Genomic DNA, 17872 nt, shown 5'->3' on the forward strand with positions numbered 1-17872 from the left:
TGCCGTGTTACGCCCAGGCCATTGTTCAGGGCGTGATAGTCCAGATGTATGCGGGATCGATTCCCGCTGGACTCATTTTTAAAATTCAAATCTGCTTATTTTTTTCCTAGCAAAATGCAGTAAGAGACTGTACCTTAGTAACCCATGTTTCCTTTCTTCTTTTTTCTTTTTCAGAAAAAAAAAATTACAAAGTCAACTAAAAAGAAATCAACTAATAAATTATTATTTTTACCTAAATCCCAATATTTCAAATCAAATATTAAACCAAAACAAATGAGAAACAAGAAAGCTAGGGTTAAAAAAATAAAGTTTGTTTTCTCCAAACCAGAAGTCCAGAACCAAATTGAGGCAGAGGTATTTCATGTTCAAGCGCAACATAGGCATAATCCGAGTTCAGTTATCTCTTTCTCCAATTCTCAATACCTTTTTTCTTTTACTAAGTACTATTGCCATCTTTTTGTTCTAGCTATCTTCCTTTTTCTGTTTCTGGTTTACTTCTTGTTCTAGGCCTAGTTATCTTCTTTTCTTGAAGTTTATTAATCCTCCTTTCTATTTGTTTTCACTTTTATGTCTATTGTCTAATGTATGTCTTGTTAAATGAAAAAATATGCCTAACACCTGATAAACACACCATGCACTATTTGACAAGTCTTGGGTCTCGAATTTCCTTCTTACCGCTTACACATTTGAAAAGAATGTGTATGTTAAATATGCTTTTGGGTTGAGTTAGGTGCTATCACGACTTAAACAAATTGACTTGCGTGAAGAATATTGTAGTTTAGAATAGATATAATAATATAATATAATATAATATAATAATAATAATAATAATAATAATAATAATAATGGAGAATATTGTAAGTAATTTTAGAAATAATAACATCCCTACACCTAACAAGTGGAGGGTGTGTAGTGGGTGGCCGTGGTTGGTGGGGTGGGGGGGGGGGGTGGGGGGCGCTTAAGTATTAAGCCATAGCATAAGTTCGTGAAATGGAGGGAATTTATATTGGCAAAAGAGAAGCATATCATTGACATTTTCAATTTGGCGGTCCTTTTTCCAGTAAAAAGGCCACACAAGTGTAAGCAGTACGCTATACGATACGACAAATCTGTGCATTTTCTCACCGTTATTCTAATTTTGCTCCCTCTTTCATCTGTAGAATTCACTGTTTTTGCTTCGGTTTGTAAGGGTTATAGTCAGAGCAGTTCATGGAGGAGGAACCAGCGAATCGCCGTACGGTGAGTTTGTTTATTTAATTTCAACTATAATTATGTGGTTCATCTGATTTAAGTTAAAAATTTAGGCCTAATTATGGTGTACAGAAACGAACTAGAGCTCAAACTAGGGTTACTGAGGAACAATATGTGAATGAGGAAGAGAGAGAAGAATGGTCTGATGATTTTGAAGAGTCACGTGCCAGACCTAAGCGCACTAAGCCTTTAGGAGGAGGCACTTCATCTACTGCTGCTCCTGCTCCTACAAATGCTCATCACAGTTTAATAGGTACTATACATTTTGTCTACTCTTTTTAGTCTTTTGCTACTATAATTTTGTTGTTAAATTTGAATTTGAGAATCTATAGAAATTAATAAGTAGGCGTTTGGGTGCAATTTTTGAAGTTGGACTTGTGTTTGTTTATAGTTTTTGCAAATCATATTTAGTTGTTTGAATATACTGAAAGTGAAAAAACTGAAGACTATGTTTTAGTTGTTTTCCAAATTTCAAATACAACTTCAAGTTGTATTTGGAATTTTCATGGCCAAATGCTAATTTTCAAATAAAGTGAAAAAAATTTCGGAAAAAAGTGAATAATTTTCATGGACAAATGGGTTAGGCTTTGTTTTCTCGATTAGTGGTGAAACCACAATGGAAGTTATGGTCTTCTAGTTTGCATACCCTTCTGAAATTTTATTATGTTGAAAGCGTGAATGGAAGTTGTGGTCTTCTAGTTGGACTAATGTTCTCTAGTTTTTATTATGGTAATTTCAGAATATTAAGAAATTTTAGGCTTGGCTTACTCAGTTATTGTTGAAAGCGTGGGTGGGAATTCTGGCTTTCTGTGTGTATACATACTGTCCTGAAAGTTTCATTGGGGTAATTGCAGTTTGGTTTTTGAATTTCGAGACTCGAGAAGATTTAGGCTTTTGCTACTCAATTATGTTTAAAGCATGAATTGAAGTTATGGTTTTCTAGTTTGTATTGTTATGGTAATTTCAGATTAATTTTTGAATTTTGAGACGAACAGTTTTAGGCTTGCGCTAATATATAATGTTAAAAGCGTGAATTGAAGTTGTGGTCATCTAGTTATCCTAGTGTTATGTATTGTTCTTTTAATTTCAGGTTTATTTCGAATTTTGAGACTAGAGAAATTTTAGGCTTACACTAGTCGATTATGTTGAAAGCGGAAATGGAATTGTCTTTTAGTTTGCTAATGTTGTGTTGCTTTCATTAAGGTAATTTCAGGTTAATTTTGAAAGTTGATACTAGAGAAGTTTTAGGCTTTCGCTACTCGATTGATTGAAAGCGTGAATGGAGATTGCGATTGTCTAGTTTGACAATGTTATTTAGTTTTCATTTATGACAATTTAAGTTCAATTTTGGTATTTCAAGAATCTATGGGAATTTCTAGGGTGTGCTACTCAATTATAGTTGAAAGCGTGAGTTAGTTATATCTTTGAGTTTGGCTATTGTGCTGTAATTTTCATTATGATAATTTTAGGTTAATGTTGACTTGCAGTGACTTTGAGAGTCTGTAAAGCTTTGAAATTGCTTGTGGAAAATTGTTCTTTTAACTGTCTGAAAATTCTGTAATCTACAATAGCAAGTGGTAGTATTTGATTTACTATTGCATTCATTTTCCACCCATTGATTGATATGCGAATCTTGTCCACGAATTTTCGGACAAATGTAAAACACTCATCATTATGGGCGTTTCTGTTGGTGAAGAAGATGCTTTAATTGTTCTTATTTTGTCTCTATATCTCCTTTTATGGAATTCTTGGAAACGTTTTTGTACTCTAAGTTCCCTCCCAATTGCGTGGTGTGTTTTCACTTCTGCACATTTTGCCTTTATCCATCTAGATGTTTAGTTTGCAGCAGATGCCCCGGGATGCAATGGAGGATGTGGACAAGAGGAATCTTGTTTGATCCTCTAGGTTCATTCTGTTACTTCCTGATGATTTTTCATTCTGCTCTAGATTTAAAAAAAAGTAAAAGTGTTTCAATAAAGTGGAATGGTCAAAGAAGCTAGCTTGCCTTCTCCATTTGATGTTTCTATTCAACCAGTGACTTCCCAAGTATAAAAGAAGGGCATTGTGTATCATCATGAAACCTATGGTATCACTTTGAAGTTGGCATAGCTGTAATCAAAGGCCTTCTGTGATTATCCCATAAGAGATACTGATTCCTCTATGAAAAGTCACTTCAACTATACCTTACCAGTCCAAAAAAATGTCAATTCAAATAATCCTGTTCTTTTGTAGGTGACACACTTCCTATTCAAGGCATGAAACCATCAGAAGCTATACTAGTCAGTTTTGTTTTCTTCTGCTTGCTTGCTTCAATTCCTTGTTACCCGATTCTAATTAGATTTTACCTTCTCTCTGTTGAATCCATTTTGTGTATTACTATTGTGGTGGTTTGCACACACTGATGATAGGACGTTCATTCCTTTATTTGCAGATGTTGTTAAAGGTGATAGGAGACAAATTCCTCTAGTGGTCAAGCATTGGGTGGAACACTATGAGAAGGATCAGAAAGCTGCAATGGCTGGACTCTTCAGCATGATGTTTGAGGTAATGATAATATGTGGATGTTCTTTCAGCTTGCATACTATTTTTTCCCCCATCTCCGCATATCAGCCATATACAGGTTCCATTTTGATGATGTGACGTGATAGGTGGAAATTTGTGGTTTTGCAGGCTTGTGGAGCAAAATATCATATTGAAGAAGATTTCTTGGACCAAACTGATGTTGATGATGTAGTAGTTTCTCTTGTAAACATGGCTAAGAGGGTATATTCATCCATCATATTGATAATATTTCCTTATTTAATACTCCGTCTGTCCCAAATTAAGTGTCTTAGTTTGACTCGGCACGGAGTTTAAGGAATAAAGAGACTTTTGAATCTTGTGGTCCTAAATAAAAGATGGGTATAATGTACTAAAATGTCCTTTGAATCTTGTGGTTATAAAATTGCCATGTAGGATGTTTGAACTGTCAACTTACTAAATATAGAAAGAGACACTTTTTTTTGGGACGGACCAAAAGGAAAGTAAGACACTTGAGTTTGGGACGGAGGGAGTATGTTATTTGGCGTCAGTTCAATATGGATTAAGCATGAACTTTCTGGTTGGTGTTATTATTTGGCGTCAGTTCAATATGCAGTACAGGAAATTCATGCATAGATGTATAATTTTAATTTTACCCAATATCCCTTCGACATTAGGGTGAAGTTGAGGATTATCAAACTTCAAAAAAGAAGGACTTCAAGAACTTCAAAGATAACCTCGTCTACTTCTGGGATACTTTGGTTGCTGAATGTGAAAACGGACCACTTTTTGATAAGTTCTTGTTTGACAAGTGCATGGATTATGTGATTGCGCTATCATGGTAAGTTATTTGTATTCAGGTGTTCTAACTTCTAAATTCAAGATAGTATTTTGGCTCATTATCTTGTGAACGTGCATTTCAGCACTCCTCCGAGAGTATATCGTCAGGTTGCTTCACTAATGGGGCTACAACTTGTTACATCCTTTATACACGTTGCCAAAGTACTTGGTGCGCAGCGGGAAACCACACAGAGGCAACTAAATGCTGAAAAGAAGAAGAAAGTGGATGGGCCTCGAGTTGAATCACTAAATAAAAGATTATCCATGGCCCATGAAAAGATAACAGTAATAGAGGAGATGATGCGGAAGATATTTACTGGGTATGGACCTTACGTTAATGATACATATTTTTGTTCACTTGAGGAGCACTCTTGATTTTGTTTTTCCTTTTTGTATGCTGAATTTGTAGGCTATTTATGCACCGTTATCGAGATGTTGAACCTGATATCAGAATGGCATGCATACAGTCATTGGGTGTTTGGATCCTGTCATACCCCTCTCTGTTTTTGCAGGATTTGTATTTGAAATATCTAGGATGGACTTTGAATGATAAAGTAAGTGGATGTCAATTTGATTTTATCTTCAATCTTTAGCTGATAAACTTGAAAATTCTAACTATGCATTTGGCTCTTAATTTTCCCCCTCTTAAGAGTGATGGTGTAAGGAAGGCATCAGTTCTTGCACTGCAGAATCTTTATGAGGTGGATGATAATGTACCATCTCTTGGTCTTTTCACTGAGAGGTTTTATAAAAGGATGATCGAGCTTGCTGATGATGTTGATATTTCTGTGGCAGTATGTGCTATAGGACTTGTGAAACAACTGATAAGGTAAATTTAGTGCTTGACAGTGCAAACCTTTTGCATTTTCAATAATTTTACCAGCAGATTGTTGAAATGTGCTTTTTTATCAAGTTATTCCATATTTTTGCAGACATCAACTTGTTCCTGAGGAGGAATTAAGCTCTTTATATGATTTGCTAATTGATGATCCACCGGAAATCAGGCGTGCCATTGGAGCACTAGTGTATGATAATCTGATTGCCCAGCGATTGAACAGTTCACAATCTAGTTCAGGTTTTTATCACACTGTTCTGCATCATGTGCTTTCTATTTGCTTGATTAATATAATTGTACTGATAACAAAAAATTCCAGGGGATAATAATGATTCTTCTGAGGTTCATCTTAGTAGACTGCTGCGCATATTGGGGGAGTTTTCAAAGGACGAAATGCTGAGTATGTATGTCATTGATGATATCTGGGAGTATATGGATGCCATGAAAGTACGTTATGTATACTATCTTTTAATCTAAGAATGGAACTGCTATTACCATATGATATCTGTAGTTTGGTTAGAGTATTATTTCCCTATAACTTTCCATGAGCCTAGACTTCTAGTGGCTCAATTTTGTTTTAAAGACGTTATAAATTACTGTATGATTTCTGAATTTGACCAGTATTTCCCTATGATTTTTAGTAGTGATGCTGTAATGAAATTATCTGTAGTTTGATCGGACTAGTATTTCCCCACAACTTGCCTTTATAGGCATTTTCTATTTTTATTGATTAGACAGTTATAATCCTATTTTATCATAGGAAACTCTAGAAGGGTCTCCTGCCTATCCTGGAGCCCTAGGTGTTTTCCGTGGTTGAAGAGGAAAATAGTCACTTGAAAATTATGTCCTTACAGGATTGGAAGCGTATCCTGTCTATGCTCTTGGAGGAAGACCCGTCAGCTGAACTAAGTGATGTAGATGCGACAAACCTTATTCGACTGCTTTCTGCGTCAATTAGAAAGGCAATTGGAGAGAAGATTGTTCCTGCTAGTGACAATAGAAAACAATACTATACTAAAGCACAAAGGGTGAGGTTCTTTAGTTCTTCCTGTTGATACTCTCTTAGTAAATTGTTATACTTGTGCTTCAAACTTCACCATTTACACTTGAGAATGGATTCCAAGAAAGTTCTTGTGAAAGAATAAGTTGGTGATATTTCTGCAATCTGGTTGATCTGTACTGTTTTAGTAGAGTCTTTGTGCCACAACTTTTCTTAAACTATATGCTTGTCTTAAATCAGGTCAGTTCCTCAAATACATTCATCTAGGTTACTAAATAACTGATTACTTACCCTTCTCTCTGGCTCAATTTATGTGACACTCTTTCCTTTTTAGTCAGTCCCAATAAGAATGAGATCTTTCTGTATTTAGTAACAATTTGATTCTAAACTTCCCATTTTATCCTTAATGAAATGATTTATAGCCACAGAAATTTCTTAGGCTTGTTTTAGACCACAAGTTTCAAAAGTCTTTCCATTTCTCTTAAACTCCGTGCCCAGTTCATATATTTTCATGTTACCATTTTTTACATTTTCTAACGATATTAAGACGTTTTATTTTTCTTATGTCGGATAATACAGTGCGCAGTCTGATTATTTTCATGTACCACGGAACAGGGACGGTAACTCTTTTTGCTTAGTAGGAACAATGTTCAAAGCTGTATAACGGGGCAGCCCGGTGCACAAAGCATCCTGGGTTAGCAGGGTCCAGGGAAGGGCCGTACCCCAAGGGGTGCGATGTAGACAGCCTAACCTAATGCAAGCATTAGTGGCTTCTTCCACGGCTCGAACCCGTGACCTATAGGTCACACAGAGACAACTTTACCGTTTCTCTAAGGCTCCCCGTCTATGTTCAAAGCTGTATGCAGAATGATTATCTAGATGCTGCGGTTTTGATTTTTTCCAGTCATTGAGTTTTACCTCAAGTTCAGAATTGGTTTAGATTATTTGAGATTGATTCATTCTTTACTGTTCTTTTTCAATGACAAATATATTGGTGTTGTTTAGCCATACTACTCCCGGATGCTGAATTTTTAGACTGCTTATGTTGTAATTGCCAGGAAATGTTTGAAAGTTGTAAGCGTGATATAACCGTTGCTATGATGAGGAATTATCCGCTGCTTCTTCGCAAATTTATGTCCGACAAAGCAAAAATTCCCTATCTACTTGAAATCATTGTTCATTTGAACCTTGAGCTCTATTCTCTTAAAAGACAAGATCAGGTGCGTTTGCGGAACCTTTAACAATAATGAATTATATAGGGTATTGCCAATACGAAGTAAGTTGCTTTCTTTTGCTTCTCCAGAATTTTAAATCTGCTGTCATTCTGATGAAAGAGGCATTTTTCAAGCATGGTGAGAAGGAAGCTCTGAGATCTTGTGTAAAAGCTCTGAACTTCTGTGCTACTGAGAGTCGAGGGGAATTACAGGACTTTGCCCTTAACAAATTGAAGGGGATTGAAGATGAACTCATTATCAAACTTAAATCTGCAATGAAAGAAGTTGCGGTATGTGCCCTTAACAAATTGAAGGGGAAATTATGTGTTTCATTGGTGCATTTCGTATAAATGTGTGAACTTTGTTGTCGCAGGATGGTGATGATGAATATTCACTGCTTGTTAACTTGAAAAGGTTGTATGAACTTCAATTGTCTAGGCAAATTTCCATTGAAAGCTTGTATAAAGATTTTGCAGAGACTCTTAAAAACTTCAGAAGTATTGATGACGAGGTGGGTATACCGTAGTTTGAATAACCTCTTTTGTAGTCTTGCCAATACACAACTTCTTTCACTTACTGTTCAGGTAATTGGATTTCTGCTTCTTAACATGCATCTGCATGTTTGCTGGTGCCTACACTCTATCATAAACTCTGGCACAGTCCCGGAGCAATCAATATCTTCCTTAATCTCCAAGCGCAGTACCTTGTTTGAACTACTTGAGTCCTTCTTGACTACTGAATCTCCGGGAGGTCTTCGTGCGAGTCAACTTGCATGTAGGGTAAGCATTTTTTTAAAATATCCACATATGACCGTGTAATTTCAAACATCTATGTTCAGCTATTTCCTATTTGTGCCTTCTATGTTCTCTTTTGGTTAATTGAGTTTGCTTTTCTTTGGCTAGGTATGTGTTATTTTATCAGAACAATGGTGTCTGTTCAGGACAGCAACCTTTGCTTCCACGGAGCTAGAAGCTTTGGGGTACTCTCCAGATGAATCCATTCTTCAAAAGTTCTGGAAGCTTAGTGAAGGCCAACTACATATTCCAGGTGGTTTTGGCTCTCCCATTCACTGTTTTCTCTAAATGCGTGGCAGCTCTAGCTCACATCTTACTGTTATATAGTGGAATAATAGTATGGCTCTAGCACTATTGTTTTATCTTCAACTGTAGCAAACCTGCATCTAGAACAATTACTTTGAGTATCATGCGTCATAGCACTTTAGTTATTAAAGAAACTGGAATTAGAATTGGCAAGCCATGTAGTCTGGACTTGTTAGGTGGCAATTAAAGCCCTATGCTAAGTTTAATTGTTTCAATTTTAGATAAATCTTGTGTTTAGATGTAAACTATGAATACACTTTGGTGCTTGAGCAGTCACATGAACTTGTGTGCTAAATGTATACTTTTATTGAAGTCATTCGTTTCCTCATGTTATATCTTAAATGAAGGAATGTGTTGTTGCGCATTGATTTTTATTTTTGTTAAATTCATGGTGTGGAGCTTGGTTTCCAAAAGGAAACCATTTTGTGCATCTTTTTTCTAGCATTACTTCTCAGATAAGGATCTAGCTTTCATTTGTTTGATGGAAATAGATTATTAAGAAACTAAAGATGTACACTCCGCACCCAACACAACCAAATGCAGCAGGAAAAGAACTGTTTTACTTCCCTTCTTTGCAATGTATGCAATCTTACGTTATGAAGCAGTGAAGATGCATGCAGAAATTTTATTTATATAAAGTAAAAAAAGAGATGCTGCAAAAACTTGAGCACCTAATCTGTAGGCAGAAGTAGTTCATCAGTATCCCTTTGAGTAGTGGAAAATAGATCTCCACTGTCCATCCAGAGGTGTCAATGAAAGAATAACAGCGGCTTTAAAAGTGTTTTCAGCTTCCAGAACATCCTCCACCATAACTTATCCATTCAATCCTAGAAAGGATTTCTTTCTGCACGTGATGGATGCTTGTTAGACTTTCATTGATCTTCTAACATGGATACAGATGAGACTGAAGAAGAAGATTCTAATAGGGAATATATTGAGGAGACAAATCGAGATGCTGTAATCATTGCTGTTGGGAAGTTGGTTGCTGTTGACGCAGTTCCTAAGGTTAGGTGTATTCTCTTTTCATAGTTGGACTTTTTTGTACTTACTTCCTGTACTTTTGATATGGATTTTTGGCGATGCTTTAAGTTATTACTGCACTATCATTTAGAATGCAAAGATTAGGAGGATACCGTTAATTTTCTTAATTAGCTGCTAACATATTTTATCACCGTAACCTATGTCTACAGGAATATCTTGCTCCAGAGATTATATCTCATATTGCAATGCATGGGACAAGTGTGTCTGAGGTCATTAAGCATTTGCTAACCGTGTTAAGGAATAAAGGTGCAGATGTTGCACGTTTGTTCCTAGAGGCACTAAAAAGGGTGAGTGTCGCTACTTGTTAACTGAGATGATTTCCGCTTTATTTTGGTCAGTTGGCAGGTCGGCCTTCCAATTTCTGGTAAACTTTCTGATGAAATTGCAGCAGAAAAGTTTTATTTCAAAATTGGATAATCATATGGTTGAAATGTTTGGTTGACTGAGATGTCTGGGTATAAAAAAGGGGAGTTCGGTGCACGAAGCATTCACATAGGGTCTGGGGAGAGCCCCATTCCAAGGAGGTGTATGTAGGCAGCCTACCCTGACCCAAACATCAGTGACTGGTTCCCCGGCTTGAGCCCGTGGCCTATAGGTCACACAAAGACAACTTTTCCGTTGCTCCAAGGCTCCCTGTTGAGATATTGCCTGTGTATATTTTCATATTCATGGGGTGTGTTTGAGTTGGTTGTGGTTATGATTCAAGGAGCTAGGATGGACTAACGTCATGCTTATAAAAAAGGATGCCTATCAATGTCCTTGTCTGCTCTTGTGGTGGCCTTTCTCCCAGCTGCTTACTGGTTATTTTGGTGGCTATTACCGCTTTCACTCAGCTAGCCACATAATTCAGAGTAAATAAAATTTTTCTGAAAGAAAGTATACATGTTAGATTCTTTGTTTGGAAAGAAAGTCATATACATGTTAGATTCAGAAAGGAATCAAGGTCGTATTGGAAGAAAAATAGTGTCTTTTCCTTGTGGAGTAGCTGAGCATGTTTGATTCTGGTTTTACAGGCCCATGAGCGGTACTTATTAGCACTTTCCTCTGATGATGACGAATCAGCGAGAAAGACTTTTCATGAATGTGAAGATCTTGCCAGTCGGCTTGCTAAGACATTTGGAAATGCTGCTAGAAACAAGCACCGGTCAGATGGTTTAAATATTGTCACAGGAGGCATTCACTATGCCTTTACAGATGCTCCAAAACATCTATCTTTCTTGGATGGAGCTGTGCTGCATTTCATATCCAAACTTCCTCCTCCAGATATTATTGATATGTAAGAGCTTACTTTACTTCACTTTCCATCTTTACTCACATAATCAAAGGCTAACATTCTGACTCCAATCTGTTAGATGATTTATCAAGGGCGTTTCTTGAAATTGTGTGTGCGCCCTAGTGTGTAACAACTTGAGAGAACAAGGGAGCATCTTCGCATGTTCCTTGGATTTTTAGGTATTGAAGAAGCTTCGACACTATGTATTTGGCTTGATTCCAGGGTGGGATTTAGATGTGGGTTGGTTAGATATTTGCTTGAGAATTGAGACATTCTGGTGGGATTCTGGGGCTTGGCTGTGGTGATTGTGGCAGGCTTCCATGGCAGAAACTTTTCTTTTTTATTTTTTTGTTTGAAAAATATGAAGTTTTTTTGTTGATATGATGGAAGGGATATACCGTGCACAAGTAGTATGCGGAAGTAGAGGTTCACAATAAAAACATTAATTTCTACTAAAATTACCTAATCTTTATTGCCAACTGGAAACACATATCTGCTCAGAAAACTTACAAAATTATAAATGATACTCTTGATATGCCTGATCAAGAAGAGAAATAAAAAACAGATCCTCTTGATATGCACATAGGAGTTTTTTATTGTTAACTTCTTCAACTTACAAAAATATTAATGATCCTCTGATATGCAAAAAGAGTTTAACTTCAGCCTATTTTCTGATTGTTAACTTCTTAAGCCTGTTTTTTTTTCTTTCCTTATTAGCCGCGTAAGTGCCAGAGGAGCCATTTCCACACTCTACTCCTTTTCCTCTTGAATTCCCAACTCAAGCCTTTGATAGTAGCCGGTGTCACCCATCTGGTGCCAAACATATTCCACAGTGTTTCATAATCAGCATGCGATATTACAGTAAAATCACAAGTGATTTGCATCTTATCATTACTTCTTGAACATAAAGCACCAGTAGATGTGATCTATCTTCATTCTTCCATTTCCCCAAATTTCTCAGCTGTAAGAATGGCCAAGGAAGAAGCAAACCTTTTAGGTGCCTCTAGGAACCAATACCACGAAAATGGGCAAAAGATGCCCTCTCTTCTCAAATAATCTATGATAAGACGAGTTTATTGGAAGAGTTCGTTCTTCTGTGCATCTCACTTTCAACTGTCCTGGTCCGTTAGTGAAAATGGAAGCAACGGCCTACAAGAACTTCAGGGGTGTACCATGTTAACCTATGCAAGACCTACTGCGTTACTGGTGTCCGAAATCAAGGATAATAGGAGGTTCATACTTTTGCGACTCTCAATGTGTCTCAAAGAAATCATTGAAACTTTACTAATGATCAGCTATAGCTGTCTCATTTGACATAATATTTTCTTGCTTGGACATGTCAGTGGTGAATATTGTATAGCTTTTCTCATTTTAGCTTTCTTTCATTGTCTTTTAAGTTGTCCTTGAGAGAGCTGCCTAAGCAACCCTGTCTTGTTATAATTTAATCTTTCGATGCTATTTTCTTGTTATTATAAGTATCATAGCTTACAGACTATCAACTCAACTTTCATATGATCAGCTTGAAAGGTGTCGAGAAAAGAACTGAAAATGTTAACACGGATGAAGATCCGAGCAGCTGGAGACCCTATCATATATTTGTAGACACGGTCCGTGAGAAGTATGTAAAGGGTGAAGGTTTACAAGGTATACCTATGCTTTCAATTTTCTGAATTTGTCTCTTGGTGTAATTTTGCTTCTCCATTCTTGCTCCCTTTTTATACCGTGCACTTCTTTAATTTGCGAGTTATTCTTGTTTGTTTCTCAGTCTTATTACACAGCTCTGGTTTCAGTGAGTTCGTTTTGGGTTTACCTCCGAATGACTTCTTTTCTTTTCCTTTTTTGGCTGTGAAAGAGGAGACTGTTGTAATCACATGCGTATAATGTCTGTAACTGTGTGGCGGTTTGTCAAAAACTTAAGAGAGGTGGTTTGACTAAAAATTAGGTATGATGCTGTTAACTTCCTGTCATCTTGAGATGGTCAGTGAAGGAAAGGAGTGAAACTGGGAAGTGATTACGCCAATCCTGTTGTGTGTCACATTAGGTAACAACAATACTGCCTCAGTCCCTAAGTAGCAAGGCTTGGGATATGAATTCATTACGCTCTACTTTGACACGTTGCATTCTAATACTGAATAATTGTCTTTCTATGAACAGCCCACCACTGAATGATTCACTTTCAAATTCTCGCCTCCGACCCGGGAGAACACAGGGTCAAGCCAAGCCCTGACCTGCCTAAATGGACCATTCCTATGATTCACCAGCTATAGGGCAGTTAGCGCAGACATCAAGTAAAGGCTTGTAGGCTTCTCATGCCAAATGAACATCCGATTGTTTTCAGTTAAGACAACTTACGGTTTTCTGACCAAAAAAAAAAAAAAAAAGAAAGAGCTAGTTCTCTTTATTTCACACTTATACTGTACTCTAACGAACAAATTCCTGAACACACTAAACAAACTTGTAATTAACATTGATTGTGCCTAATGCAAGTGTATCTGCTACTTCAAGTGTCGTAAAAATACTGGCAAATTCCTATTTTAGTGGGGGCAATGTCATTGTTCTCCATGAGCTCTAGAATATAGTAGCTTAAACCTATTGGTAAATAAGATCATCTCATTTGTGTTCTACCAAGTTCTAGAATGTCCTTAAAATAAAATGAAGTCACTTGGGTATGTGTGTACAAATGAGAATAATTGAGCTGAGCATTAGTTCAAAAGCTAGGTTTGAAATCTAAATCAACTTTAGAAGTCTTCATGTTGGGTGTCTTTTTTGTGTTTCCCGTTTTTACCAATTTTATGTTGCTTTTCCTTGATAGAGGTAAAGCTAATCATGTCAAGGGTCAGGAAAAGTTCAAAGGTTGTGATTGGATTCGAAACTTGTTTAATTTATTTTCTTAGTTCTGGAAGAATTGGTGTTTGTTCTTTGCAAATAAATGTGATTGTTTGAATTTTGTTTTGCGAGAATTGGGCTGGGTTTGTCCTCTGGAAACAAGGTCACCTAATCTTTATGTTTGTGTAATTGATAGATTAAAGCCGATTAGATATGTTTGGATGTAACTAGTGCTCGCTTGATTTGAGGGATTAGGCGAACAATCCCAGCGTTAAATTCCATAGAGTATGACAATGTCTGGTTGGAAGGATTAGGAAAATTTGTTCCCGAATAACTAATGCAGTGCTGGGTTGGCCGTATAAAAAAATATGATCTATGCGTAACTTTATATAGCGTTTGATTTGCGTATTAAACAATATATGCCTTAAGTTATGCGGGATAATGTAGAATAAGAATACGTGTATTGGTAATATGGATGCCCTTAAAGTAAATAGTCTTCCATAACATTTCATGTATTATTATTAATTGCCTAAAAATTTCTATGTTATTATTCACTATGTAACGATCCCTTTATTGAGTTTAACTCGCATCGGTTGTGGGATGTCAAATGGGTTTCTTTATATGGTGTGGGCGATCCTCATTTCATGTGCTAGATTTTGTGATTGAGTTAGGCCCAAGACTCACTGTCTGTGTCTTCCAAACTCAGGAGTGTCTATAAGCAGGGATGCAGAAAGGTTACGGATGGGTTTTCTGATGAAGGCCTTCAAAAGCCCTACTATTTCTTTCTTTCCACTTGCATCTGAAAAGATAGAATGGGAGGCCCAAGTTAATTTTAACTCTAATTTTTTTATGACATCGTCCACTAATTCCAGTCTAGCTAAAGACGCTATCCCATGCGAAATCTATCCAGCATTGGAAGAGGTGGGAAGTAGTTTCCTCAGCCCTGTCATGTAAAAATATCAACATAAATCCCGTTTCATTTTCTCCAACTCTCCTATGTATAATCAGATCAACTTGATGTCACAGTTCCTAGCAATTCGTCGAATAAGACCGGCCAATATTGTATATAATTAGAAAGTTCGGTCATCTTCCTTTTTTCTGTTCTTCAACCCGATCGCCGCTTGATTGTTATTGACAAACTTAATTTGTTGTTTTTTGAAGTTCAAATCCTAGTTAGAGTACTGATTTTGTAAGATTTAGGTGGTGAAAATTAGATTAGAAAGGTAACCACCTTTGTTGAACAAGCTTGAAGAAAATGAGTTTGAATTTCAAATATGTTTGTGAAATTTGGAGTGGATGTTGTTTAGACTTGTTGGAAATAGTTTAAGGAGGTAGACAACAAAATTTTGGTTGAGATTTACTGGTTTTGAACAAGAATTGCAACTGAAAAAGTAGAAGAAGTTAAGTCTCTGGAGCTAGCGACGTGCTATGCACTTATACGTTATTACACTTTTATACAAGGTAGATATACTTTTGATATTTTTTTTACATAGGTGTATAAATACTGTATGATAATGTATAATGTTGTATACTGGTACCTGTTGCTGGTGGGAGGTCTAAACTGAAAAATATGGTTACATGGGCGCAAAGTGTTGTGTTGGATGCCTCTCTCAGCCTTTCGGCTAAGATCAAGTGTTGTGTTGGGCTGTATATTTTGAAAAATTCCCTATAAAAATGGGTTGTTGCCGTATTAATACTTTCCTAATTCTTAACTTCCCTTACTAGGCGACTGTCAGCATTTTTTGTTAATTTCTTACCCCGCTCACCATAATTGCGTTGTGGAACGAAGTTTTGTCAGTAGCCTGTGCGAAGCTTGCAGAAATTAAGGTAATGAAGTCAGATACGACGGGCAGAGTGGGCTTTTATACATCTCATATTAGATCTCCAAAAAGAAAAATAAAAATAAAAATAAAAATAGCCTGTGCAGAATTTAATTAGGGTAGTGGAGAAGTTTATACTTCGAACAGGGTGGATATTTTGGTGTCAAAAACTTTTGCTTGGTATCATGTCGATTGGTCCTATGGACTAATGTCATAACAACCCAGTACTTATGATTTGTACAATGATAGGATCTGTTCGAATTGACTGCTAATGTGAGTTCTTTTATAGATGATAAGGAAGGTACAGCTGTGAGACGTCGAGGTCGTCCTCCTAAGAAGCAGAACCTTCAAGGAAAAAAACTATTTGACGAGCACAACTCTAGTGAAGACGAGGAATCAATCAGTGGATCTGAGCAGGAGGCAGATGAAGAAAAACAAGATGACGAAGAGGTCCCTCTAATACATTCTATTAAGTCATCATCCAAGCTAAGGTCTCTGAAGATATCAAGAGATAGCTGAGTCCATGTGAGAACTGGTCATTCTGGTCTGTGTTTAGGCTGGTCCTGTTCCAAAACATCAGGTATTACTTATTGATTGACAATTTGAGACCAGAAAAAAGATCTAATTAACAGAAAGATCAGCTTAGGCACTGGTTTCATGTTTACTCAATTTCCATAGGGTTTTTTCAAGTAGGTTTCTTGTACATTGCTTTTCTTATTCTTGACATCTGTTAGTTGGGATAGGAGCTTTCGGGCATATGTTCATCTTTTAATGTATTATCTAGGCTTTGATTCTATCTGAGACAAACTTACAGTCTTAATGAAGCCCGTTGATCTAAGGCTGCACGTATTCATCTTTTTATCTGGAATTGACAGCTGAAGTAAATTCCATTTGATTTCCAGGTTATCAAATCTTAGAAGTCTTTTCTCTATCATCATGAGCAAACAAGTTCCTCGTGAACCATAGTAGTTTGAGGAAGCCTTTGTTGAAGTACACCTTAGGGTGCAGCCTTGAGTATTTAATAGGTCATGTTGTCTCATATCTTTTTTCTTTTTCTTTTTTGAAGTAGCTATATTTGCAATTTCTTTTTGTCAGTTTCAATTCGTTGTGGATGTGCGAAGGTATTATTTGTCAGGATAATTATTTGGAAAATGTGTAGTGGCTAGTAACTGCTAAATTGAGATTTTTTTTTTTTGACGGAAGAGAGATGTAAAGAAGCTTAATGTAGGAGAAATGCAAAATAATCAAAAACGGATCAACGTTTCTTATCATTTACTACCCGAAGTGTGATTACAAGTTACTTTGTCTGTCCCAATTTATGTGACCTTTTTTCTTTTTTAGTAACCTTTTTATATTTAGTAAGAATTTAATTTTGAACTTCTCATTTTACGCTTAATGAGATGATTTATAGCGATACAAATTTCTATGACTTATTTTGATCATAAGTTTTAAAAGTTTTTTTTTTATTCTTAAACTCCATGTTTAATTAAACACCTTCACATAATTTGGGACGGTGGGAGTGCTATTAGTTCTACACATTTTAAATTTAAAGATGCAGTGATGGCATTGCATAGTTAAAGTATCGATTATATGGCTGAAGTTAAAGTGGAATCACCCAATTGGTCCAATTCCAATGGTCAGGCATACCACCTTCATAATGCTACTCAACAGTTATATCCATTATTAGAGTAAACTAGGCTTCTTGTGTGAAAACTTCCAACTCTACATTTACTCTGTTTCTGGGAAGTGAGATTCTAAAGGTTAGATCAGAATTACTCTAATTCATATACCTATCCCTTTTTATCTTTAGTTTTACTGGAAAAAAGAGGAAGAGTATAAGCAGTTACCACATTGAAGGAACTGCGGTCTGGTATTTTTTCTTTTTGGTTCAATATCAACTTGGAGACTGTTGAGGCTTATTAAAGAATTGGAACATCCAATCTAAAATATTAAGGCAACGGCAAGAGTAGCCCATGGGCATTATAAATCCATTTGTAAACCACTTAAATTACTGACGAGGGGCAAGTTTAGGTTACGAAGAGAAAATACCATTTATTTGTTTTGAGTAATTACGATTTCCTTTTTTTTTTTTTTTTTGTTGGTGCAATCAGTGTGGCTAAACCTGCTGCACTTAGCTTATTCTACCCTTTTG

At 36.4% G+C, this 17872-nt stretch overlaps 1 protein-coding gene across 3 annotated transcripts; it reads left to right on the forward strand.

The window, feature by feature from the left end:
- The first annotated feature begins 950 nt into the window (after window positions 1-950).
- Window positions 951-16991, forward strand: LOC132640823 (sister-chromatid cohesion protein 3). Of its 3 annotated transcripts, XR_009582407.1 has the most exons (24): window positions 951-1079; window positions 1161-1239; window positions 1324-1504; window positions 3683-3795; window positions 3922-4014; window positions 4449-4612; window positions 4695-4931; window positions 5021-5165; window positions 5262-5440; window positions 5544-5686; window positions 5766-5893; window positions 6301-6474; window positions 7505-7666; window positions 7750-7950; window positions 8034-8171; window positions 8245-8439; window positions 8563-8707; window positions 9659-9765; window positions 9951-10088; window positions 10815-11077; window positions 12594-12718; window positions 13017-13115; window positions 13229-13411; window positions 16010-16145. XR_009582407.1 is itself a non-coding variant. In XM_060357604.1 (22 exons), exons 2-22 carry the CDS (start codon window positions 1210-1212, stop codon window positions 16237-16239), a joined length of 3291 nt encoding a protein of 1096 aa, XP_060213587.1. In that variant the 5' UTR covers window positions 951-1079; window positions 1161-1209; the 3' UTR covers window positions 16240-16565. The 3 variants fall into 3 exon arrangements, 1 of the variants encoding a protein (XP_060213587.1); XR_009582406.1 differs by lacking the exons at window positions 13017-13115; window positions 13229-13411 and adding an exon at window positions 16623-16991 and having other exon boundaries at window positions 16010-16300; XM_060357604.1 differs by lacking the exons at window positions 13017-13115; window positions 13229-13411 and having other exon boundaries at window positions 16010-16565.
- The last annotated feature ends 881 nt before the right edge of the window (window positions 16992-17872 follow it).

Source organism: Lycium barbarum, chromosome 5 (assembly GCF_019175385.1).
Source record: "Lycium barbarum isolate Lr01 chromosome 5, ASM1917538v2, whole genome shotgun sequence".
In the NCBI taxonomy this organism is placed as follows: Eukaryota; Viridiplantae; Streptophyta; class Magnoliopsida; order Solanales; family Solanaceae; genus Lycium; species Lycium barbarum.

Excerpts from the sequence above, each read along its gene's own strand:
- LOC132640823 (XM_060357604.1), top strand. The coding sequence starts at position 1,210 with ATGGAGGAGGAACCAGCGAATCGCCGTACG. Across the intron at positions 5,894-6,300 it reads AGTATATGGATGCCATGAAA|GATTGGAAGCGTATCCTGTC; the intron begins GTACGTTATGTA and ends ATGTCCTTACAG. Across the intron at positions 12,719-16,009 it reads AAAGGGTGAAGGTTTACAAG|ATGATAAGGAAGGTACAGCT; the intron begins GTATACCTATGC and ends GTTCTTTTATAG.